The sequence below is a fragment of the Octopus sinensis genome, linkage group LG11 (assembly GCF_006345805.1).
Source record: "Octopus sinensis linkage group LG11, ASM634580v1, whole genome shotgun sequence".
NCBI lineage: Eukaryota > Metazoa > Mollusca > Cephalopoda > Octopoda > Octopodidae > Octopus > Octopus sinensis.
Genome location: NC_043007.1, coordinates 38,284,707 through 38,306,746, shown reverse-complemented (window position 1 = coordinate 38,306,746; position 22,040 = coordinate 38,284,707). Strand labels below are relative to the sequence as shown.

General features: G+C 37.1%; 1 protein-coding gene across 3 annotated transcripts in view; it reads right to left on the bottom strand.

The window, feature by feature from the left end:
* Positions 1–2,146: 2,146 nt before the first annotated feature.
* The window catches only part of LOC115217108 (zinc finger FYVE domain-containing protein 26-like), a 108,877-nt gene continuing 88,983 nt past the window's right edge, over positions 2,147–22,040 (bottom strand). For 2 of the 3 annotated variants that reach the window (XR_005001249.1, XR_005001250.1), the window contains 9 exons: positions 13,874–14,020; positions 13,239–13,436; positions 11,363–11,637; positions 9,380–9,551; positions 6,711–6,782; positions 5,405–5,596; positions 4,413–4,469; positions 3,402–3,621; positions 2,147–2,334 (listed from right to left, as the gene is read on the bottom strand). Coding sequence is in view for 1 of the 3 variants with exons in the window: in XM_036507363.1 (XP_036363256.1) it covers positions 3,457–3,621; positions 4,413–4,469; positions 5,405–5,596; positions 6,711–6,782; positions 9,380–9,551; positions 11,363–11,637; positions 13,239–13,436; positions 13,874–14,020 (1,278 nt within the window). In the remaining 2 variants the exon portion in view is untranslated. The remainder of the gene's footprint in view (positions 2,335–3,401; positions 3,622–4,412; positions 4,470–5,404; positions 5,597–6,710; positions 6,783–9,379; positions 9,552–11,362; positions 11,638–13,238; positions 13,437–13,873; positions 14,021–22,040) is intronic. The other variant, XM_036507363.1, reaches the window with a different exon arrangement.

Sequence of the window (22,040 nt, the reverse complement as noted above, 5' to 3'; positions counted from 1 at the left end):
TGATTATGAGAAGAAAAAAAATCTATTCAGTTTATCATTTCATAGAAATGAAGGATTTTACAATTTTTTTCCTTTTAATACTTTTTCAAAAATAATCAAACCCAAGGAAATGTCTCTTCACATTTTCCTCTTTTCTTTTCGTCATTTCAATCAAATTCGCCATTGTTTCTTTTACATTTATAACAAAAAAATAATTTGCTCCATTCATTATACTTTTTTTCATTTACTATGAACAATACCAAATCACCAAATTCTGAGAACATACCGATATTATATATCTATACATATGTATGTATGTATATATAAATATTATGTATATATATATATGTATATTATATATACAGATACATAGATACATATAATACATATACACACATATAATAAATACTTACATATATATATACACATATAATAAATACTTACATATATATATATACACACATACACGCACAGTAATTTTTGTGAAGTAAACAGCATTATACTGTGCTCTGTGACCAAAACATTTAACTCTGTTGCTGCCCTCCAACTTCATTTCCGAAAGCACTTACTTACAAAATTGGTATAAATTATCATGATTTAAATTATCATAAGATATTCATAAATTATGAGGACGTACTCTTCATCTGTGTCAGGTAACAGGAATACTATAGATGTCATGTCAGCCTGCAGTATCGAGTAAAACATCCTCCAATGTTCATACAGACTTGTAATAGGCAGCAGGGAGAGGGGGAAAAGAACCATAGCTAATGTGTGTGTGTGTATGCATGTATGTATACATAAATACATATATATATATATACACACACATCTTTCCTTGTATCGCTCTGTGAATACCAAAATCTTTCAGTGAGAGTTCCAAAGACTTGAGTAATAGAACAAATCGTTATCATCATCATCATCATCATTTTATAAATATGTCTTAATTCTTCAGTTCATTATCGTAGCAGCATAGGAGACAGAAATGGTTATCTTCATGAAATAAACTTTTACAACTTGGTTACTGTGTTGCATATAAATATCACCTTTCATTTACCTTTTTCTTTTTAAGATTTGCAATAATGTAGGGTCACCACAGCCCCCTTACATAGTTTGTATCTGGCTTCCAACATTAATAAGCTTTTGTAAGATAACCAATAATGTTTTGAATAATATAGAATTTTCAAAAATAATTCAAAGATAACCTTCAGTGCTATACAGAATCTCTAACTGTATGGAGTTGATGCACTGAAATATTAAACCAAAGAACTTAGTATTAATTCTTTGAAATTTTCTTTGTAGACTTCTTCATAAAACTTAAGCATTGATCACAACATTTTTCTTTTGTTATATTACTAGAATTGTGATTAATTTTCCTTTTACATTTTTATTCAAAATCCTTTTTTTTTCTATTATTTTTTTTTGTTTTTCAAATTTCTTTTTGGTTACTTTAACATCACAATTATTTTATAATTTTCAGGAAATAATTTCTTTCTTGGATAAAAAAATAAAAATCAAGCAACCAAAAATTAATACTTAAATTATTTCAGATATAAAAATAGCAAGATGAAAATGAAAAAGAAAATGGTAATAGTCAATCTTTCTTTCTTTCTTTTCATTTCATTTCATATTTGTGAAGTTTTGATCTTTCATATTCAAACTGGCTAAGTCTGGCTGATATAAAGACAACATTATTAATTCAATTTGGCCACACTGAGTCTTGCTAACACATTAACTTTGATAACAGACATGCCTCTTTCCTACACCAAACCAAATAGAAATCCCAGACTTGGTCTTGCTAACAATTTACTTTTGGTAGTAGAACCACCCAGAGAGATTTAGTGAGAGGACATAAAGAGATGCAACTAATTACCATAAGGCATTTACTCTGACGCTCTTTTGATTCTGTCACTCACTGTCTCCATTGCAAAATTTATCCCCGTTCCCAAATTTTTCCAAAATATTCATGTAAAATTATATATGCATTTGTATGTGCATACACACATACACACACACACAAACACACGCACAGTTATAAATATTCTTTAAATTTATATATTATTGTTTTTCTTTTCAATTTCATTTGAAAGCAGACATTAGATATATACATTCTAGCAGTTAATAGAATAATCATTTTAATAAATGAAACTGAAATAATTCTTTTTGCATAAGACAAAATGAAAAAAGAAACATCCACACGTATGTGTGAGTGTGTGTGTGTGTGTGTATGAATGTGCATGTGTATGCATGTATGTATTGCTGGGCTTTGAATTTGATCAGTGATATATATCCAATCTTACTCCTGTGGCAGCTTGAATGGGCAGGCTATCAGTTGTTATCTTAATGCGGTGGCAGAGACTGAAAAGAAATAAGGGGAAAATGTATTAAAAAACAGGAAAAACTAAAACAAAAAGCAAAAGGGTGCCCAGGTATAAGGCCATGAATATATGTGAGGGAGCAAGCATAGCCCTCTGGTTATGATATTCAATTCACAATCACTTCAGTTTTACTTTTAGCCCTTTCGTTACCGTATTTATTTTGAGATTTCCCCTGTAGTTCTTTCAATTACTTTAAATATAACAATGAATTTAGTAAAATAACTTGGTTATCATTAACCTAGTGTTAGGAACATAAATTACGACTAAGGTTTGGTGGCAGATTTTATCAGAACTTTTGAAAACAAGACATTTGTACTACAAAAGTGAAAGGCGGTTTCAGCCGGGTTGGTATCGAAAGGGTTAAAGCCTGAATATTTGAGTAAGCGTCAATCTGTTTGACTAAAACCTTATAAGGTAGGCCCCAGCATGGCTACAGTCCAATGACTGAAACAAAAGATGAATAATCAACTTAATACAGCACCTAGTTTAACACCACCTGGCTTTGGATACCTTTAATTGACTCCACTATATAACAGGTATTTGGACCAAATCTCTAGTTTGAGGACAACTCATTATATTAATTAATTTGTAATTTTGTGTGTGTGTGTGCATGCATATCTGTTTGTCTTTATGTATTTAGCATTGACACCATGTAGGCAGAAGTCTGTGATGATGTTTATGTCCTGCATAAGCAAAAATTCTGGTGGCTTGACTAATTCAACATGCAATTGTGTGGAATAAAGTATTTCCTTGAAAACAAGTAAGAGCTGGTATCAGGAATAGCATGCAGCCATAGATAACTGCCTGAAGGAGTCTGTGCAGCATATGTCAGCATGGAAAAATGTAAATGTAAAATTACAAATGATGATGACAATGATGATGATGATGATAACATAACTTGCTTTTTTTTTAATGCCAATGATATCTCTGAATTATTTAATCACTAAACAATTTTATTTACTTACTTAACTCAATTACTAAATCCTTGTTTGAAAAACTATGATAAAAAAACCCACACATTAAAAATAAAAGAAAAAGCATACTTACACAGTGAAAAAACATAATTCAAAACAAACAAAACACACCCTAATGTTTAGTTGAGTTAAGGTTTCTGTTGAAGCAGATAACGATCACAGATATTTTTCACAGACATCTGGCCCACTCGACTGGCTTCTCGTCCGATACGGCGAATTTCTTCAGTGTTGTTGCTTTTCACAGCCAAAAGATATGCAGTCTTCAGTTTCCCCAACAGGATATACGCATTGATCTGGAACAGAAACAGTACAAAATGTGAGGTTAATTCAAAGATTAATTAAGCACAAGTGTGGTTGTGTGGTGAAGAAGTTCGCTTATATATATACATATATACAACAGGCTTCTTTCAGTTTCCGTCTACCAAATCCACTCACAAGGCTTTGGTCGGCCCGTGGCTATAGCAGAAGACACTTGGCATGCTGTGGAAATGGACCCGGAACCATGTGGTTGGTAAGCAAGCTACTTACCACACAGCCACTCCTGCGCCTATCTAAACTACTTTTCCATCATTTTGATCACTGATCATCCTCAGGTGTTTTATTTCTAGATGTGTCTATAGGCCCTAAAATAGAGCAGCCTTTGATTTAAAGACCCAAAGATTTAAAAACTGTTTACATAGAGAGCCAAGATTTTATAAAAGTCTTGAGATGGAACACATATGAAATAGTCAAAATTAATGATCAAAAGAGGAGGGTGATAGAAGCAGGGTCACATCGGTTCATAATGCTGTGAAGGTTGCTCACTGGGTGGGGGTCATCATGCACAGGCATCAACTGGTCAATAAAAGAAATATTGACTCTGCATCTATAATGTACTGAGTACTTTTTGAGTTACAACCTTCTTGGACAAAACTCAAGATTTTATAACAGATGCATGTACACTTGCACACACACACAGATAGAGATAGACAGACAGGTAGATAGAAAGAAAAAGAGATGCAGAGAGGAAGAAGAGAGAGAGAGAGAGGAAGTGGAGGAGGAGAAAGAGAGAGATAGAGAGAATTACAGAAAGAAAATTACTTACTTTATTAGAATCAGCTTTGATATAGTCAATAAGACTTCCAGACTCCTTCAGTTGCATCTAAAAATAAAATATGTTGCTTTTGATGTAATCATTATCATTATCATTTGCAAAGCAAAACAAACAAACATAATAATAATAATAATAATAATAATAATGATGATGATGATGATGATGATGGTGATTGTTTCTAAGATTAAAAAAAAAAGGCAGCAAGCTGGCAGAAACATTAGCATGCCGGGCGAAATGCTGAGCAGTATTTCTTCTGTCTTTATGTTCTGAGTTCAAATTCCACCGAAAAATACAGCCAGAGTAGAGAACAATATTAATGGTCTATGTTCCATAGGGAGCAAAGGGCTTAATTGAATCAGTCAATATATTGGTTTCAAATTTTGGCACAAGGCCTGCAATTTTGGAGGTAGGAGTTAAGTCGATTGGAGTGACCCCAGTGCACAACTTGTACTTATTTTATCAACCCTGAACGGATGAATGGCAAGGTCAACACCAGTAGCATTTGAACTCAGAATGTAAAGACAGATGAAATGCCACAAGGCATTTTGCTCAGTGTGCTAATGATTCTGCCAGAACCCCACCTTTAAATCAATCAATATCACTGTGATCAACCAGGCTATCAGATGTTGCTACACGTCGCTGGTCACAAAGCGCTTCGCATTGTTTTAGCCTTCAAATGACGCCACCCCGCTGGCTAAGCAAGCAGGCCAACAGAAGAAAGAGTGAGAGAAAGTTGTGGCAAAAGAGTACAGTAGAGATCGCCACCCCCCCCTGCCAGAGCCTAATGGAACTTTAGGTTGTTTTCGCTCAGTAAATACTCACAACGCCCAGTCTGGGAATTGAAACTGCGATCCACTGCCCTAACCACTGGGCCATTGCACCTCCACAAATCAATCAATATATTTAGTCATATCTGAATGACAATGCTTTCTTCCCAACAAAAAATTTACCTTGTACTTAGTATAAATAAAAATCCTTATTACCTCAGTAAACGTGTGCCTCTTGTCTGCAATGCCTATCAAGCAAGCATCAATGACAGCATCACACATCCTGCTGTCTCCTAGTTTATTGGCAGCGATCCAGTTGACTAAGAACTTGATGTCATTGTAGCGATGAAGCTTGACTAGGCCTCGACCGACATGGCAGAAGGTTGTCTTCTTGTCCAACCTGTATTCCTGTAGAAAATAAGAAGAGAAAGAAAAGTGAGGAAAATAACTTAAAAAAGAGAAAAAAAGTAAGATAAGTAAAAGACCATGGAGAATAAGCAAAATACAAACAAATAAAAGTACAAAATGACTATAGGTGAAAAACCTATTCTTTTACTTGTTTCAGTCATTTGACTGTGACCATGTTAGAGCACCGCCTTTGTTCATGAATTTGCTCAGTTGGGGCTGACCAGGTGCTAAAGAACAACAACAACACACAAACACATTCACATGCACACAGGTGGCAAGGAGGGCATGTTGGCATCAGGAAAAGCATCCAGCTGTAGAAACCATGCCAAAGTAGACAATGGAACATGAGGCAGTTTCTGGACTTAACGAATCCTGTCTCAAACCATCCAACCCATGCCAGCTTGGAACATCATCATCATCATCATCACCATTTAACGTCCATTGTCCATGCTAGCATGGATTGGATGGTGTGACGAGAGCTGGCAAGCTGGGGGAGCTGCACCAGACTCCAGTCTGATTTGCCAAGGTTTCTATGGCTGGATGCCCTTCCTAATGCCAACCATCTGATAGAGTGTGCTGGGTGGTTTTATGTAGCACCACACAGGCACATTTACATGGCATTGCATGGGCGCTTTTACGTAGTACTGCATGAGTGCTTTTATGTGATGCTACTGCATGGGCACTTCTACATGTCACTGCATGAGCACTTGGAACATAAACGTTAAATAATGATGACAATGGTGGAAGCGCAATGGCCTAGTTGTTAGGGCAGTGGACTCGCGTTCGGAGGATCACAGTTTCGATTCCCAGGCCAGGCATTGTGTGTGTTTATTGAGCGATAACACCTAAAAGCTCCACGAGGCTCCGGCAGGGGGTGGTGGTGACCCCTGTTGTACTCTTTCACCACAACTTTCTCTCACTCTCTCTTCCTGTTTCTTGAGTAACACTGCGATAGACTGGCGTCCCGTCCAGTTGGGGGAAACACATACGCCACAGAAACCGGGCCCATGGGCCGGGCTAGGCTAGGCTTGAAAAGGGTGACTTTTTTTTTTTAATGATGACAATGATGATGTTGACACTGATGATGACACTTGCAAAAAAGAAGTACACAAACCTTGATTATTCTCAATACTATGTCATAACCTTCTTTTCGGTCTTCCTCTGAACCATCACAGCTCAGCAATATCTGGTGGAAAAAAGATCAAAAAAGTTTAAGATATTGGTAAAAACCATTTAACAACAACACAGAGTTCAGAGAAAAACAAATTTACTGGATATTTTAACTTTAACCCTTTAGTGTTCAGATTTTTCTATCAAACATAATGCTTATTGATTCCCATTGATTTGAATTAATCATGCATTATCTCATATCTTCAAGATCTTGATGGTGTAATTACTTAATGTAGAATAACATTGTAGGGTAGGTGTGAGAGCCTGGATCTGGTCAGTTTGAACATAAAACAGATTAAATATTTTGGCCGGATATGGCCGGTTTAAATACTAAAGGGTTAAACTAAATTCTAATGAAGAATTAAAATTCAAAATAAAATGTTTTAATATTGGTTTCAAATTTTGGCACAAAGCCAGCAATTTTGAGGGAGGTTTAAGTTGATTACATCAACCTCAGTACTCAACTGGTATTTATTTTATCGATCCAGAAATTGAGAAAGGTATGGAGTTCAAAGTGAGCAAGGAAATTGAAAGTGATGTTGTTTATGGCAACAGTGGAGTCTGTTCTTCTATACAGGGATGAAACATGGATGCTCACTAAAGCATGGAAGAAGCAGTTGGATGGTTGTTATATGAGGATGCTTAGAATGGTACTTAATGTCTCCTGGAAGAGTCATACAATAAATGCTAACTTATACCAGGGATTACCAAAAGTAACATTGAAGATACAGCATAGAAGGATGAAGCTTACTGGATGCTGCATCAGACATACCGATGAAATTGCTAACAAGGTTGTGCTCTTGCAGCCAACAGAAAGAAGAACCAGGAGAGGAAGGAGGAAGATGACCCATATTGATAACTTGTGGGGTGGATACTGGTATGGAAGAGGTACAGGTGCTGAGGACCATTATGGAAAATTGAGATGAGTGGGGAAAACATGTGGAAATAGTCTTGGAACATCCTGAGGGATGACACAGACAGACATAAAGGATGAGAGGCAAAAATTGACCTTGGTAGAATTTGAACTCGGAATGTATCAACAGACGAAACACTGCTAAGCCTTTTGCCCAGCATGCTAACAATTCTGCTAGTTCTATAACCACCAGTTCTATAATCATACCAGTTATAAACAATTTTTTATTAAAAAAAATTTTTTTGGACAGTGTACCTAGTACTACATTATTCAATTGACGCAGGAGTGGCTGTGTGGTAAGTAGCTTGCTTACCAACCACATGGTTCCAGGTTCAGTCCCACTGCGTGGCACCTTGGGCAAGTGTCTTCTACTATAGCCTCGGGCCGACCAAAGCCTTGTGAGTGGATTTGGTAGACGGAAACTGAAAGAAGCCCATCGAATATATGTATATGCATATATATATATGTGTGTGTGTGTTTGTTTGTGTGTCCGTGCTTGTCTCCCCAACATCGCTTGACAACCAATGCTGGCATGTTTATGTCCCCATAACTTAGCGGTTCAGCAAAAGAGACTGATAGAATAAGTACTAGGCTTATAAAGAACGAGTCTTGGAGTCGATTTGCTCAACTAAAGGTGGTGCTCCAACATGGCCACAGTCAAGTGACTGAAAAGAGTAAAAGAGTATGTCTTTCTTTTAAGAAGTCATAGGGTGTTATTTGAGGAAGATTTGGTCATTTCTTTTCTCGCGAGTCAAGTAACCACATAAATGCTTCCTAACCTTTGTTGGCTAACCATTAATTATGTGTAAGTGATGGGAGGGGTGGGATGTAACAGAAAATCAGCTAATGAATGATCAAGACAGTCCAGATGATTGATAATTTGTGGCTGTAAACATCTGGGAGGATAGCTTCATTAATTACCAACATGTTTTAAAGAAGCCTAGCAATGTATAACAGCATCTGATAGTCTAGTTGATCACATGATAGACAGATAGACAGACACACACACAAACAAAGGCTTTGTATGGTTTCCACCTATCAAATTCATCCACAATTCCTTGCAGTAGGACTGAACCCAAAAATCATAGGGTTTCAAAGCAGACTTCACATGTAACAACACAGCTGTACCTCAATTTATAATGAATGACACAAGTTTCTCAGTATTTTCATATCTGCATGAAATAAATTCAGTGGATACGTGGTTTATTTTATTTATTTTCTTTTTTGTCTCAGTGATCTGAACGTGGCCGATGCCAGTGGTGCTTTCACTGGCTTCTGTGCCGGTGGCATGTAAAAAGCACCATCTGATCGTGGTCGCTGCCAGCCTCCCCTGGCACCTGTGCTAGTGGCACGTAAAAAGCACCCACTACACTCACAGAGTGGTTGGCGTTAGGAAGGGCATCCAGCTGTAGAAACACTGCCAGATCAGACTGGAGCCTGGTGCAGCCTCCTGGCTTCCCAGACCTTGGTCGAACCATCCAACCCATGCTAGCATGGAAAACGGACGTTAAACGATGATGATGATGGTGAAAAAATTTGCATATCATAACATTTCCTAGAATCTAAGTGGTCAAAAAATTGAAGAAGACACACACATACACACACCCAAATTTTATAAGCTATTCTGGCAAAATAAAATTTGGAGTGAAAAACCAAATCTGAAACAAATGAAGAAAAGATTTTTGTTTCTGTTGCCTTACCATTGTGACCAAGTCCATGCGGATCTGAGCATTTCCAAAAAGTGTTGGTGCCCCATATTTGTGGGATGCCAAGTAGCTGGCAGCAACATTGGCAGCAGAATTATCAGCTTTGTTCAGACAGGCTTCCAAGAACTTGGTCACTTCAATTTGCAATCTGATTCGAAGAATTTGCCTGCAATGAAAGAAAGACAAAAATAAAAAAATTATAATAGGTTTAAAAAAAATATTTAGGTGCAGATATAGCATAGGCACAGGTAAGGCCGTGTAGTGAAGAAATTCGCATTGCAACCATGTGGTCTCAGGTTCAGTCCCTTTGTGCTGCACCTTGGGCAAGTGTCTTCTACTAGAGCCCTGTATTGAACAATGCCTTGTGAGTAGATTTGATAGACGGAAACTGTGTTGAAGGTGGCGAGCTGGCAGAAACGTTAGCGGTATTTCATCTGCCGTTACGTTCTGAGTTCAAATTCCACTTAGGTCGACTTTGCTTTTCATCTTTTCGGGATCGATAAATTAAGTACCAGTTACGTACTGGAGGTAATGTAATCGACTTAATCCCCTTGTTTGTCCTTGTTTGTTCCCTCTATGTTTAGCTCCTTGTGGGCAATAAAGAAATAAGAAACTGTGCTGAAGCTTATCTTGTGTATATGTGTGTGTGTGTGTATGTGTGTGTGTGTGTGTGTGTGTGTATGTGTGTGTATGTGTGTGTGTGTATGTGTGTGTCTGTGTGTGTGTGGTAAACTTCTAAGAATCCAATCTGTGATGTAGATTCACTTCATAGTTGAGATCTATATAAATTTACCAAACACCATTTCTTATTTCCATCAGCAATTATTAGGCCAAAAGAGGGAGGGGCTTAGCCAGATGGATATATTCTTGGCAAGCCCCATGAAAACATGGACTTTTGTTGGCGACCCAACATTACTTTCAGTGGCACAAGTAGCTTTTGTTTTAAGATCATCATCGTTTTAACAGCACTTTTTCATGCTTGCATGGGGCAGATGGAATTTGTTGAGACAGGATTTTTAAGGTTGGATGCCCTTCCCATCACCAATCCTTACATATTTCCAAGTAAGGTAATCCTTTCCCATGGCCTGACATATTTTCCCAGAAGATTAGGGATGATGGACAATGCTTGTATGGTGGTGACACTCGTTTACAACCTCACATGATGTCAAAACAGATACTAACACCCATATATGATGGGCTTCTTTCAGTTTCCATCTACCAAATCCATTCACTAGGTTTGATCAGCCAAGGGCTATGGTAGAAGACGCAAGCCCAAACTGCCACCCAGTGGGACTGAACCCAAATCCATGTAGTTGGGAAGAAAACTTCTTAAAAAAAACTAACATCTGTGTAATGGAATCTTGATTGAATGTATCTGATTTAGCAGTAAAAGGATTAAAGTATTTTGTTTAAATTCAATGTTGCTCACAAAATTTCATGAAAGAAACTTTCAATTAATATAATCCAAACATCAATTTAATAATGAAGTTACTTGCTTTATTAAAACCTTCTGCATTCCTAATATCTATATATATAAAGCTGAAGTTGTCTGTGTGTGGCAGGTTTGGTAGCCTTCAACTAACACTATCTCCTCCGAGACCCTGCAGCACAAGTCGACCAAAATTGAGAGTATGGTAGATGGCTTGCTCTTCATTCCGTAGAAGAAAAAATTCAAATTGGACCATGTTAAAATCAAAAAGGTGCTTTTTTTCCATGAAAATCCTTATTTTTTACGATTTATTTGACTGCTGTGTCACCATTTTTTCAGTGTATTTCAACCAGAAAAATGTTCACTTAAAGAGAATAACAAGCTACATAATGCAAAATTTTTACTTTTCAAAAATTCCAATTCTAAAGGGTCGAAACAAACCCAAGCAACACCGGGCGATACTGTTAGTTATTTTATAAACCAGAATGTTACTCATCATATGGCAAAATATTGATCATGGAAAAGGATCTGGAGTGATGGTCACTTACTTTTGCACTTCGGACGGTACTTTGATCAGTCGAACAGCCGTCTCTTCCATCTCAGTGGACATCAATGATGAACTCTTTTGTGGTGTAGCACCAGGGGATAGACTGGCCAAGAAATGTGGTTTTGGCACATTTCCCCATTGGGACGGTTCAAGATAAGAGTGCAGGTGCTTCTCAGCTTCATAGAGGCAATTTATACCTGAAGCCAAGTCTCCATAACTCTGTCCAGATCCTAAGTAGAAGTATCGAGTACATGTCATTGAAGCTCGAATGAAATCCTGCAAAAATAAAATAAAGTCATACATCTATATATATATATTTATATCATCATTTTCATAATCAATTAACGCTTGTTTTCCATGCTGGCATGGGTTGGATGGCTTGACAAAACTTGGTGAGCCCTACCAGATCTTGATGTGCTCTGATGTCAGCTTTGGCATGGTTTCTATGGTTAAATGCCCTTCCTAATGCCAATCACTCTGCCATATGGACTGGGTGTTTTTTTATGTCACTGAAGTTGTCAGGTAACTTAGAGGACAATGAAGACAAGAAAAGGAAAAGAAAGCCGCCTTGGTTAAGTATTTGACAGGTGGGATGGAAGGTGGCTTTATGTCAGCTGTTGCAGGGTTAAAGTATGATAGAAGGACAAACATAGGTGTCTTGCTTTAGTGAGATATACAATCCACTGTCCTAAATCACACTTTATGTCATTTTGCTTTTTTTTGTTTCATTTTGTTAGCTCTTGTCCCTAACTCTATGCAAGAAAACTTTCTTTTGTGGGCACTGCCGATTGGGAAGCATTCAGTCTTATAGTTAAAGGTGTGAAACTGAAGAGTACCATTGGTTGATGAAGAATTATGGACTTTCTGTTTGACTTCTGTTTATTTTTACATTCAGTATATGTTAAGTTGTTTGTTTATACATTTTCATATATATATATATATATATATATATATCATCATTTAATGTCTGTCTTCCATGCTGGCATGGGTTGGATGGTTTCACAGGAGCTGGCAAACCAGAGGACAGCACCAAGACCACTATTTTAGAATGGTTTTTACAGTTGAATGCCCTTCCTAATGCCAACCACTTTACATAGTACCTACTTTTCCTTGCCAATATGGTTAGACAAGGAGTTATCTGAGGTAGAATTTTAAGACTGGATAATCTTTGTTACTAGGTAAGAAATTTTTATACTCCACCATTCTTGGAAACTGCAGAGTGACTGATCAAAATGTCATTATAGGTACCACTTATATAATAAGTGAAACATCAACATCTCTTCAACTAAACGGGGATACAGAAGAGAAAGATGGTTTCATGCTAGGAGATGAGAAGTTTAAGTAAGAAAGAAAGAGTCAGAACCAAATAGGTTTCTTGCTGTAGAGGAACAACAAGGCTAATCACACTACAGAAGAGTGGGTGGGAATAGCCAGGGAGGAACCAGAAAGAGAGAGAGATAAAATAATGGTGATGATGTGTCAGGGTGGACCCTCAAGATATTTTCAATAATTGGGGACAGAAGAATACAGAATGGGTGTGGGTAAAGATTGTAAGAATGTATGGGGAGAGTGAATGATGGCTAAAAATGGAGAATAGATAAGAGGTGAGGAGTGGTTGATGATAAATATATGGAGGGAAGGTAGGGAAAAGGTGATGAATGTAGAGATTGGATAAGGAGTGAATGTTGGACATGGGTGGAGAGGTAGATGATGATACATCAGATGGAGGGAAGGTGGGAGAGAGTAGGTGATGACTGCCAGGACAGAAGGCAGTGAGCCTGTAAAACTGTCTAACCCATGTCAGTATGGGAAAACAGACATTAAATGATGATGGGGATGATTTGTGTGTGTGTATTATATATATATTATATACAAACCTTCATGAAAAGCTGAACTTCATAAAGGACATGATATAGCTTATGGTTCAGAAGATAGCGACAGGCACTGGTAAAATAAACATTCCATTTCTCCAGGGATGTGTCTATGACGAGCATCTTGTCAAGCAAGGTACGCAGGTTGCCAGACTTCAGGGCAGGAATCAGCAAACTTTCTTCAAACACCTCCGGACTACTTTGCTGCAACAGAAAATAATACAAAACAACACTGAGCAATGTGTTGTAGCATCTATTTATTGTTTCTTTGTTTCTGAGTTTGGTGGTAGTGTGTGCGTGCGTGTCTGTGTATGTGTGTTTGTATCACATATGCATTGTGTTTGTTTATATCTGATTACCATAACAAGGATTTGGTCTACCCAATCCTGCTAGAGTAATGAAACAGATATCTTACACATACAGACAAACACATCTTTTGATATCATTTCATGTAATTTTTTTTAAAACAAAATTATTGGCAAAGGCTATGATTTATAAAATATTTTTTATTAACATCCTTCTTATTTCAAAACATCAACAGGAAAAGAAAAAGTCAATCACTTCAAATCAAATCAAATCATTTCGACCAATTAAAACTTGGTATCAACTGTAATTTTTAGAAGTTAATGAGAGGAACTTACATGGTCAAGAATGAATTGGATAGCTCGGAACCAGTGACCATTTCTTCGGTAAAAGTCCACCACATTAGTATATGTCCCGTAGATCTCCAGATAGTGGGCACATTCTTCAAAACGCACTTTATCCAGGTTACTTTCCTCGGAAAACCGCTGAAGATTAGAAGTAAAGACAGTTAAATCAAATCAGATGTCATCCCAAAGTTAAAACACACCATTATATGGTCTTTTGTTTGAGGTACCCACAGATCAACCACATGATTTAGAGACAGGAAAAATAAAGATTATTACCACAGTTCATCGATATATACATGAAGCCATTACAAATATAGGGCTTGGCAGAAAAAAAACCTTCCCTAGCTTTCTCTACAGCATCCTGCTGTTAGTGAAGTAAGGAAAGTGGGCAGATGGTAATGGTGTCTTCATGTAACTAAGGTTTTACTATTTCTTATTTCTTTACTACACACAAGGGACTACCCACAGAGAGGACAAACAAGGACAGACAAATGGATTAAGTCGATTATATCGACCCCAGTGCGTAACTGGTACTTATTCAATCGACCCCGAAAGGATGAAAGGCAAAGTTGACCTCGGCGGAATTTGAACTCAGAGCGTAGCAGCAGACGAAATACTGCTAAGCATTTTGCCCAGTGTACTAACGTTTCTGCCATCTCACCTAAGGCTTTACTGTTTCTCTTTTTTCTTTTTTACATTGACCACTGTGGTCTGGATTGATGCATACCATCTATTTGCAGTTGAAACATTTATCAATAATGGAGAAGGGGAGATGGTTTTTTTGGCTGCACCCTGTACATGTCCATCGACCCACAAATATCCAAATGTGTTGTTATCATACACGAACAATGCTTCCATGTTCTTTTGTAGCTCTGCACCCCCTTTCAACGAATGATGTTTTACAAATGCTTCCTTTGCAGAGTTTGCAAAACAAAACAGAAAAATCACCAGATTATTTTAATCAAACAGAAGAGAGAGAGAGGAGGGGAGGGAAAGAGAGAGAGAGAGAGAGATTCAGTATTGTATGTTTGTGTGTCTATATATGATTATCATTTCAAAGGTTTAGTCTATTCAGCCTGCAATGGTAATGAAACAGTTATGCCAATAAATACATTTTCTTATGTGCAGTGGTTTATAATCCATATTTCTTATACTGTCCCATGTAGTATGTGCCTCTTTTTATATATTTTTATGGAGTAGCACCCTCCAATATAAGACATATGAGAATTATTAAAGAAGAGAAGGACATGTATGTAATGAAATTAGGTGGGACCTTGGCACATCATCAGTCAAATTGCAACTCATTGGTAACATAATGTCCTACTTATATTCTAATCCCAACAAATATTGGGGGAGGGCAGTATTCAGGGAAGTGTATTTGTATTTGAGATATAAGTAATGTATGTGGTTTAAATATTTTTTTAAAAGAAACCCAGAATTATGACTCCACCTCTGTACATCCAGCATCCTCCATAGCTACTCATTGGCATTTACCTCCGTCTTGTGACTTCACAATGTCCCACCACCGATGGAGCACAACCATTCAAACTTAAGAACTGCTGTACTATAACTACAATACTAACTCTACTTAATAACAGTCGATATAAATGTTGGTGGTTGATTTCTCCAGTCTCACTTTACCTCATATCGAGAGAGGAGGGGGAAGGAGGCGAGATTCAAAGAGAAGTACAAAGAGTGTTAGCATAAGAAGTACAGAACGAGTATTTATAACTTCCAAAAAAATACATTTTTTTTTTATGAAACTTTGAAGAGATAGATTTTTTTATGAGTAGCTTGTGAATATTTTGATAAAATTTAAGCAAAATAACATTTATTGCAAAATTACAAATGAGAGATTAATTTTATTTAATTTGAAGGTAATGCATATTTTTTCTTTTGGAAATTAGTATTCATTTCATCATTTTGTTTAAGCACCAAGAAACTTCATAAAAGTTAAATTATACTTGTAAATATTGTATGTATACCATATTTTCTGATATTGCCTATGGTGATAAAAATATAGTTTCAAAATTACCTGTTGTATGATAGGTATACATTATATAAACTAGTATACATTATATAATCAATAACATTTCCAATTGACCTGAACAAATGTTAAAAACATAAGCAGCAGAGCCACTGCAATACCAATAACCAAACTCTGTGCAAGGCTGCTGACCGCTTCCAGTGAATTTTTCCAAAACTAGACTTCACATGATTTGAGGGAGATTTGGCTGGTATCTCTACGACAATAAATAAAGCCCTGAACTGATGATTCACTCTCTACATAGCTGATTGATCTGCTAAAAGAGCAGCCAAATCTTCAAATCATATCCTACTATCTTAAAAGTATGTAAAGAACACACAGAATCATGTAGTTCTAGATATGCTGTGCCTAGAGAAAAAACAAACAAGCAAAACAGGATGGTTATTGCTAGGATGGTTTTGAGATTTAGGTCAGCTCAGTAGGAATTGATTTGGGGCTAAACATGCATTTGATCCAAGAGAAGCTCTACACGGTGAGTGGAGCTGCTAAAAATAAAAGGTTGAGTCTCCCTCAAATCATTGATGAAGTCTTCAATAAACTGTGTGAGAAAACATAACCAAGATAGGATTATCATTATTGGAAGGTTTTTCATCAGGGCTACCTGGGGTTAAACAACAATAGCAATAACACTGGATCTGAACCAACAAAGAAACTTCTGTGGTTACTCAATCTGCTAGAAATAGCAATAAAATCTCCCTAAAATTAATACTTGAATAATTAATGTTGCCCTAGATAAGCTGCATAAGAACAAATATATGTATACATCAAAACAGCAGTTTTGATATATACAGGGTTTTCCAGACGTTGCGCGCCACCATGGTCTTTTAAAAGAATACACCCATATTGATTTCAAAAGCCCTTTATTGAAATTAATCGTAACAAATGCTCAAATTGAGCACCCTCAATAAAACATGCCGAAGAAAATATAATAAAATAAAATGCTATAATTATTTTAAATGAAAACCAGAATGGTGCATGACTTCTGGGTCACCCTGTATATATAATGCAATTACTCTGCAAATAGAATTCACCAGAAATTTCAAATGCTCTGTATATCTCATTTGATTAATGTGAAAATGCAGATATGGTTCACATGGACAGAGCTTGGATTTTATATATAGTAGGCTGTCAAGAAAGTTCTTGTGGAATTTTTAATTTTGGTTTTAAATGATGTATTTTCAAATTAATTATCGTTACTTTGACTTTATATATCATTTGAAAGCCTGTTTTTCGCTCTATCTAATTGTGTTACTCTTTTGTCTTTTTGAATAATTAGGCCATTTTTTTCCAGAACGTTGAATACATCATGGACAAAAAGCAAATTTGCACAATTTTCTTATTCCAGTTCAAGCTAGGCCGCAAAGCTGCTGAAACAGCTCATGATATCAACGATGCATTTGGCTCAGGAACCACTAATGAATGTACAGCGGTGATGAGAGTCTTGAAGATGATAAGTGTAGTGGTCAGCCATCGGATGTTGACAACGTTCAACTAAGAGCCTTAGTCGAAGCCAATCCATGCACAACTGTTTGAGAGCTTGCTTCTGAATTAGACGTAACATATGCAACAATTTCAAACCACTTGAAAGAGATTAGAAAAACAAAAATACTTGAGAAATGGGTGCCGCACAAATTGAACAACAACCAAAAAAAAATGCTGTTTTGCTGTTTCTCGACCGGATTGTGACTTGCGATGAAAAGTGGATTCTTTACGACAACTGGCAATGTTCAGCTAGCCAAAGTTGCACCAAAGGAAGGTCATGGTGACTGTTTGGTGGTCTGCGGCCAGTGTCATCCATCACAGCTTTTTGGATCCAGGTGAAACCATTACGGCAGAGAAGTACTGTCAGCAAATGGATGAAATGCATAAGAAACTTTGATAACAACAGCCAGCATTGGTCAATAGAAACGGACCAATTCTTCTCCACAAAAACGCTCGGCGGCATGTGGCACAACTGACCCTGCAGAAGTTGAACGAATTGGGCTACGAAACTCTGCCTCACCTGCCATACTCACCAGACCTCTTGCCTACCGACTACCACTTTTTCAAGCATCTCGACAACTTCCTGCGTGAGAAATGCTTCAAAACCAAGCCGACGCCAAACACGCCTTCAACAACTTCCTCACCACCAGAACGCAGGATTTTTATGCTACTAGCATAAATAAACTTGTTTTGCGTTGGCAAAAGTGTGTTGATTCTGAGGGTGTTTATTTCGATTAATAAAGTTTTGTTTGAGCCGAGATATGTCCATCTGAATTTAAAGGTTAAGAACCACAAGAACTTTCTTGACAACCTAATATATACATACACATATGGCTTAATCAATGACCTCGGATTAAACAACAAGAACAATAACAGTAACTAATGCATTGAAACACCAACACAATATAGAAATCTGTGCTTCTTGAAATTTTCCATATCCTAAAAGACCTGTTGTTGTTGTTTAGACAAAGGTTAACCATGATTAAAGAGCCATATGATCAGAGGCATTTCAGCAGGGAACATCCTGTTAAATGTGCCCTTCTTTATTTAAGATGGTATAAAGTGAATACAAAGAGATTATGGCTGGTGTGGAGAGCATATTGAGAAACCACATAGAATTCCTTCTATCTGAGTTGTTAGAGCTGATGAAAAAAAAAAAACTAAACTAAAAATAAAAGAAAAACCTTTACTTTTGCAGCAAACAAAATGGTAAGTAGGGATGAAAAGGAAATAGACATGCAAGCTGAAAGAAAAGGATTGCTCACTCCTGAGATCTTTATTAGTTCTGGTTCGTATAGAGTGTAATCAAATGAGAGATAAATTTCCTGGATAGGACAGGTACATCAGACTACAATTAAATATTATTATAGGATCTGGTACCTACACCGCAAGAACGTGATCTATTATAATTCTATCGTAGGAGTGGCTGTGTGGTAAGTAGCTTGCTTACCAACCACATGGTTCTGGGTTCAGTCCCACTGCGTGGTTCCTTGGCCAAGTGTCTTCTACTATAGCCTTGGGCCCGACCAAAGCCTTGCGAGTGGATTTGATAGACGGAAACTGAAAGAAGCCCATCGTGTATATGTATATGTGTGTGTGTGTGTATATGTTTGTCCCCCCCCCACATCGCTTGACAATCGATGCTGGTGTGTTTACGTCCCCGTAACTTAGCAGTTCGGCGAAAGAGACCGATAGAATAAGTACTGGGCTTACAAAGAATAAGTCCTGGGGTCAATTTGCTCGACTAAAGGTGGTGCTCCATCATGGCCACAGTCACATGACTGAAACAAGTAAAAGAGATGCGTCATAGGAATATTAAATCAACTTCAGTACTTTCATTATAATCATCATTTAATATCTATTTTTCATGTTGGCATAGGTTGGATGGTTTGACATGGCAAGTCAGAAGACTGCACCAAGATTTATTGCCTGTTCTGGCATGGTTTCTATTGCTGGATGCCCTTCCTAATGCCAATCACTTTACATAATATATTAGGTGCTTTTTACACAGAGCCAGCACCAGCTGGCTCACCAAATAATTTGCAAGGCAAAGACTCTTTGACTGGGAGCAGGAGTAGTATTGAGGGAGGAAGCTTTATGCCAGTTCAGTTTAATGTGGTGATTTGGCAGAGTCATTAAAGCACTGAGTAAACTACCTTGCAGTATTTGTTCCAGCCCTTTGCGCTCTGAGTTCAAATCCTAGTGAAGTCAACTTTGTGTTTTCATCATTTTGGAGTTGAAAAATAAAATACCAATCCAGGATAATTGAGTTGACACAGAATGGAGGATAAGTAGAGGAGAGATGACTGAATCAAGACTAAGCTTGAGTAGAAGTGGTATGAAACATGCCAGCCAGCTCCAAGGAGCAAAGCTTAATGTAATAGAGGTGGAAAAACTAGAGTGAGGAAACACATCTGTTGATTAGAAGTTGGAGTGTACAGGCAAGTGACTTCTTTTCATTGCTTGTAGGGATCAGATGCACTTCACTGAAGCAGATATTTTATGGTCAGATGCTCTTCTGTTGTCAGTCCTCAATTTTTCCCAGGTAGGATAATATTTTCCCCTAGTATGGACACATTTTCCAAACAGATTGTAAACAAACAGCACAGCTTGTACGATGGTAATGTTTGTTTACAATTAGCTTGCAATGTCAAGAAACATAGACTGAAAATACACACACAAGTGCACACATATACTTGTGCACACATGCACACGAGCACACATGCACAAAAGTGCACACACATGCACAAAAGTGCACATAAATGCTTGAGAACACAAGTGCACACACACACACAAGTGTACACATGCTTGTGCACATATGCACACAAACACACAAGTGCACACATTTTTGCACACACATGCACACAAGTGCACAGACACACACACACACACACAACAGGCTTCTTTTCAGTTTCTGCCTTCCAATTTCACTTGCAAGGCTTTAATCAACACAGGGCTATAGTAGAAGACATTTTCACAGTGGGACTGAACCCAAATCCTTTGTGATTGAAAAGTGAACTTCTTATTTCTTTATTGCCCACAAGGAGCTAAACATAGAGGGGACAGACAAAAGGATTAAGTTGATTACATTGACCCCAGTGCATAACCGGTACTTAATTTATTGATCCCGAAAGGATGAAAGGCAAAGTTGACCTCGGCGGAATTTGAACTCAGAACATAACAGCAGACAAAATACCGCTAAGCATTTCGCCTGGTGTGCTAACATTTCTGCCAGCTCGCCACTTTAAGTGAACTTCTTAATGACACAACCATGTATATGGATAAATTCCCTTGTTTAACCATACACATCGTCCTTGTTATCCATGAACACTGTTATGTATGTTCTGCAAGATGCATATCCAAATACTTGACTGACACATTTTTGGTGAAACTTCCATCTGCACCCCTAAACCACAGAAGGATAGAAGATAAAAGGATAACATTGGCAGCATTTGAACTAAGAAATGTTAAAAGGAAATAATTAAATATCACAAGGCATTTTGTGCACCAATCTACCATCTTTTGATGGAAGCCTTTGCATGGTTATGGAAACTGCTAGAGAGAGTAACCAAATATCCTTCAGATCAAATGCTATCATCTTTTGTTTTTTAAAAAAAAGGACACACTCAATAATGGAGCTCTATATATACTTTGTCAGAGAAAAAAAAGAGGGGTGGGAACGGTATAACAGAGCTGACCTGGGGCTAAAAAAAAAAAAGAAATAATAGGAAGTAAACAGGAAACTATAATTTGCATTACAAGGCTCCATATTACAGTAAAATTTTCTCGATTGCAATACTTTCATAATATGGGGGATATGCCTGTAATAGTAATAATAATAATAATAATAATAATAATAATAGTAATCTTTTCTACTAAAGGCAAAAGGCCTGAAATTTTTGGGGAGGGGACTAGTTGATTTCATCAACACCAGTGTTTCACTGATACTTATTACTGACCCTAAGAAGATGAAAGGCAATGGTTTCAAATTTTGGCACAGGGCCAGTAGTTTTTGAGGAGAAGGGAGAAGTCGATTACATTGACCCCAGTATTTGACTGGTACATATTTTACCAATCCTAAAAGGATGAAAAGCAATGTTGACCTCAGTGGAATTTGAACTCAGAATGGGAAGTGCCGAAAGAAATACTGCTAAGCAATTTTGTTCTATATTCAAATGATCCAGCCAAATCAACACTCTAATAATACTACTACTATTAATGATAATGGTTTCAAATTTTGCCACAAGGCCAGCAATTTCGGGGGATAGGGGTAAGTTGAATACACCAACCCTAGTGCTCAACTGAAACTTCTTTTATCAATACCAAAAATATGAAAGGCAAAGATAACCTTGTTGAATTCATAAAGTAAAGACCCAGAAGAAATGCTTCTAAGCATTTTGTCTGAGTCTGGTGCTGAAGAAGGAGTAAGAACTTTGTATAGTATATTATGATTGAATAACGAAATAAATAATTAATCAGAATTAAAAGAGCTGGAAGAAATGTGGCTAAGCACTTTGTCTGACATACTAAGGATTCTGCAAAACCAATACCCCACTAATTATAATAATCCTTTTTATTATAGGTACTAGGCCTGAAATTTGGAGTGGTGGGGCTAGGTAATTACATTGA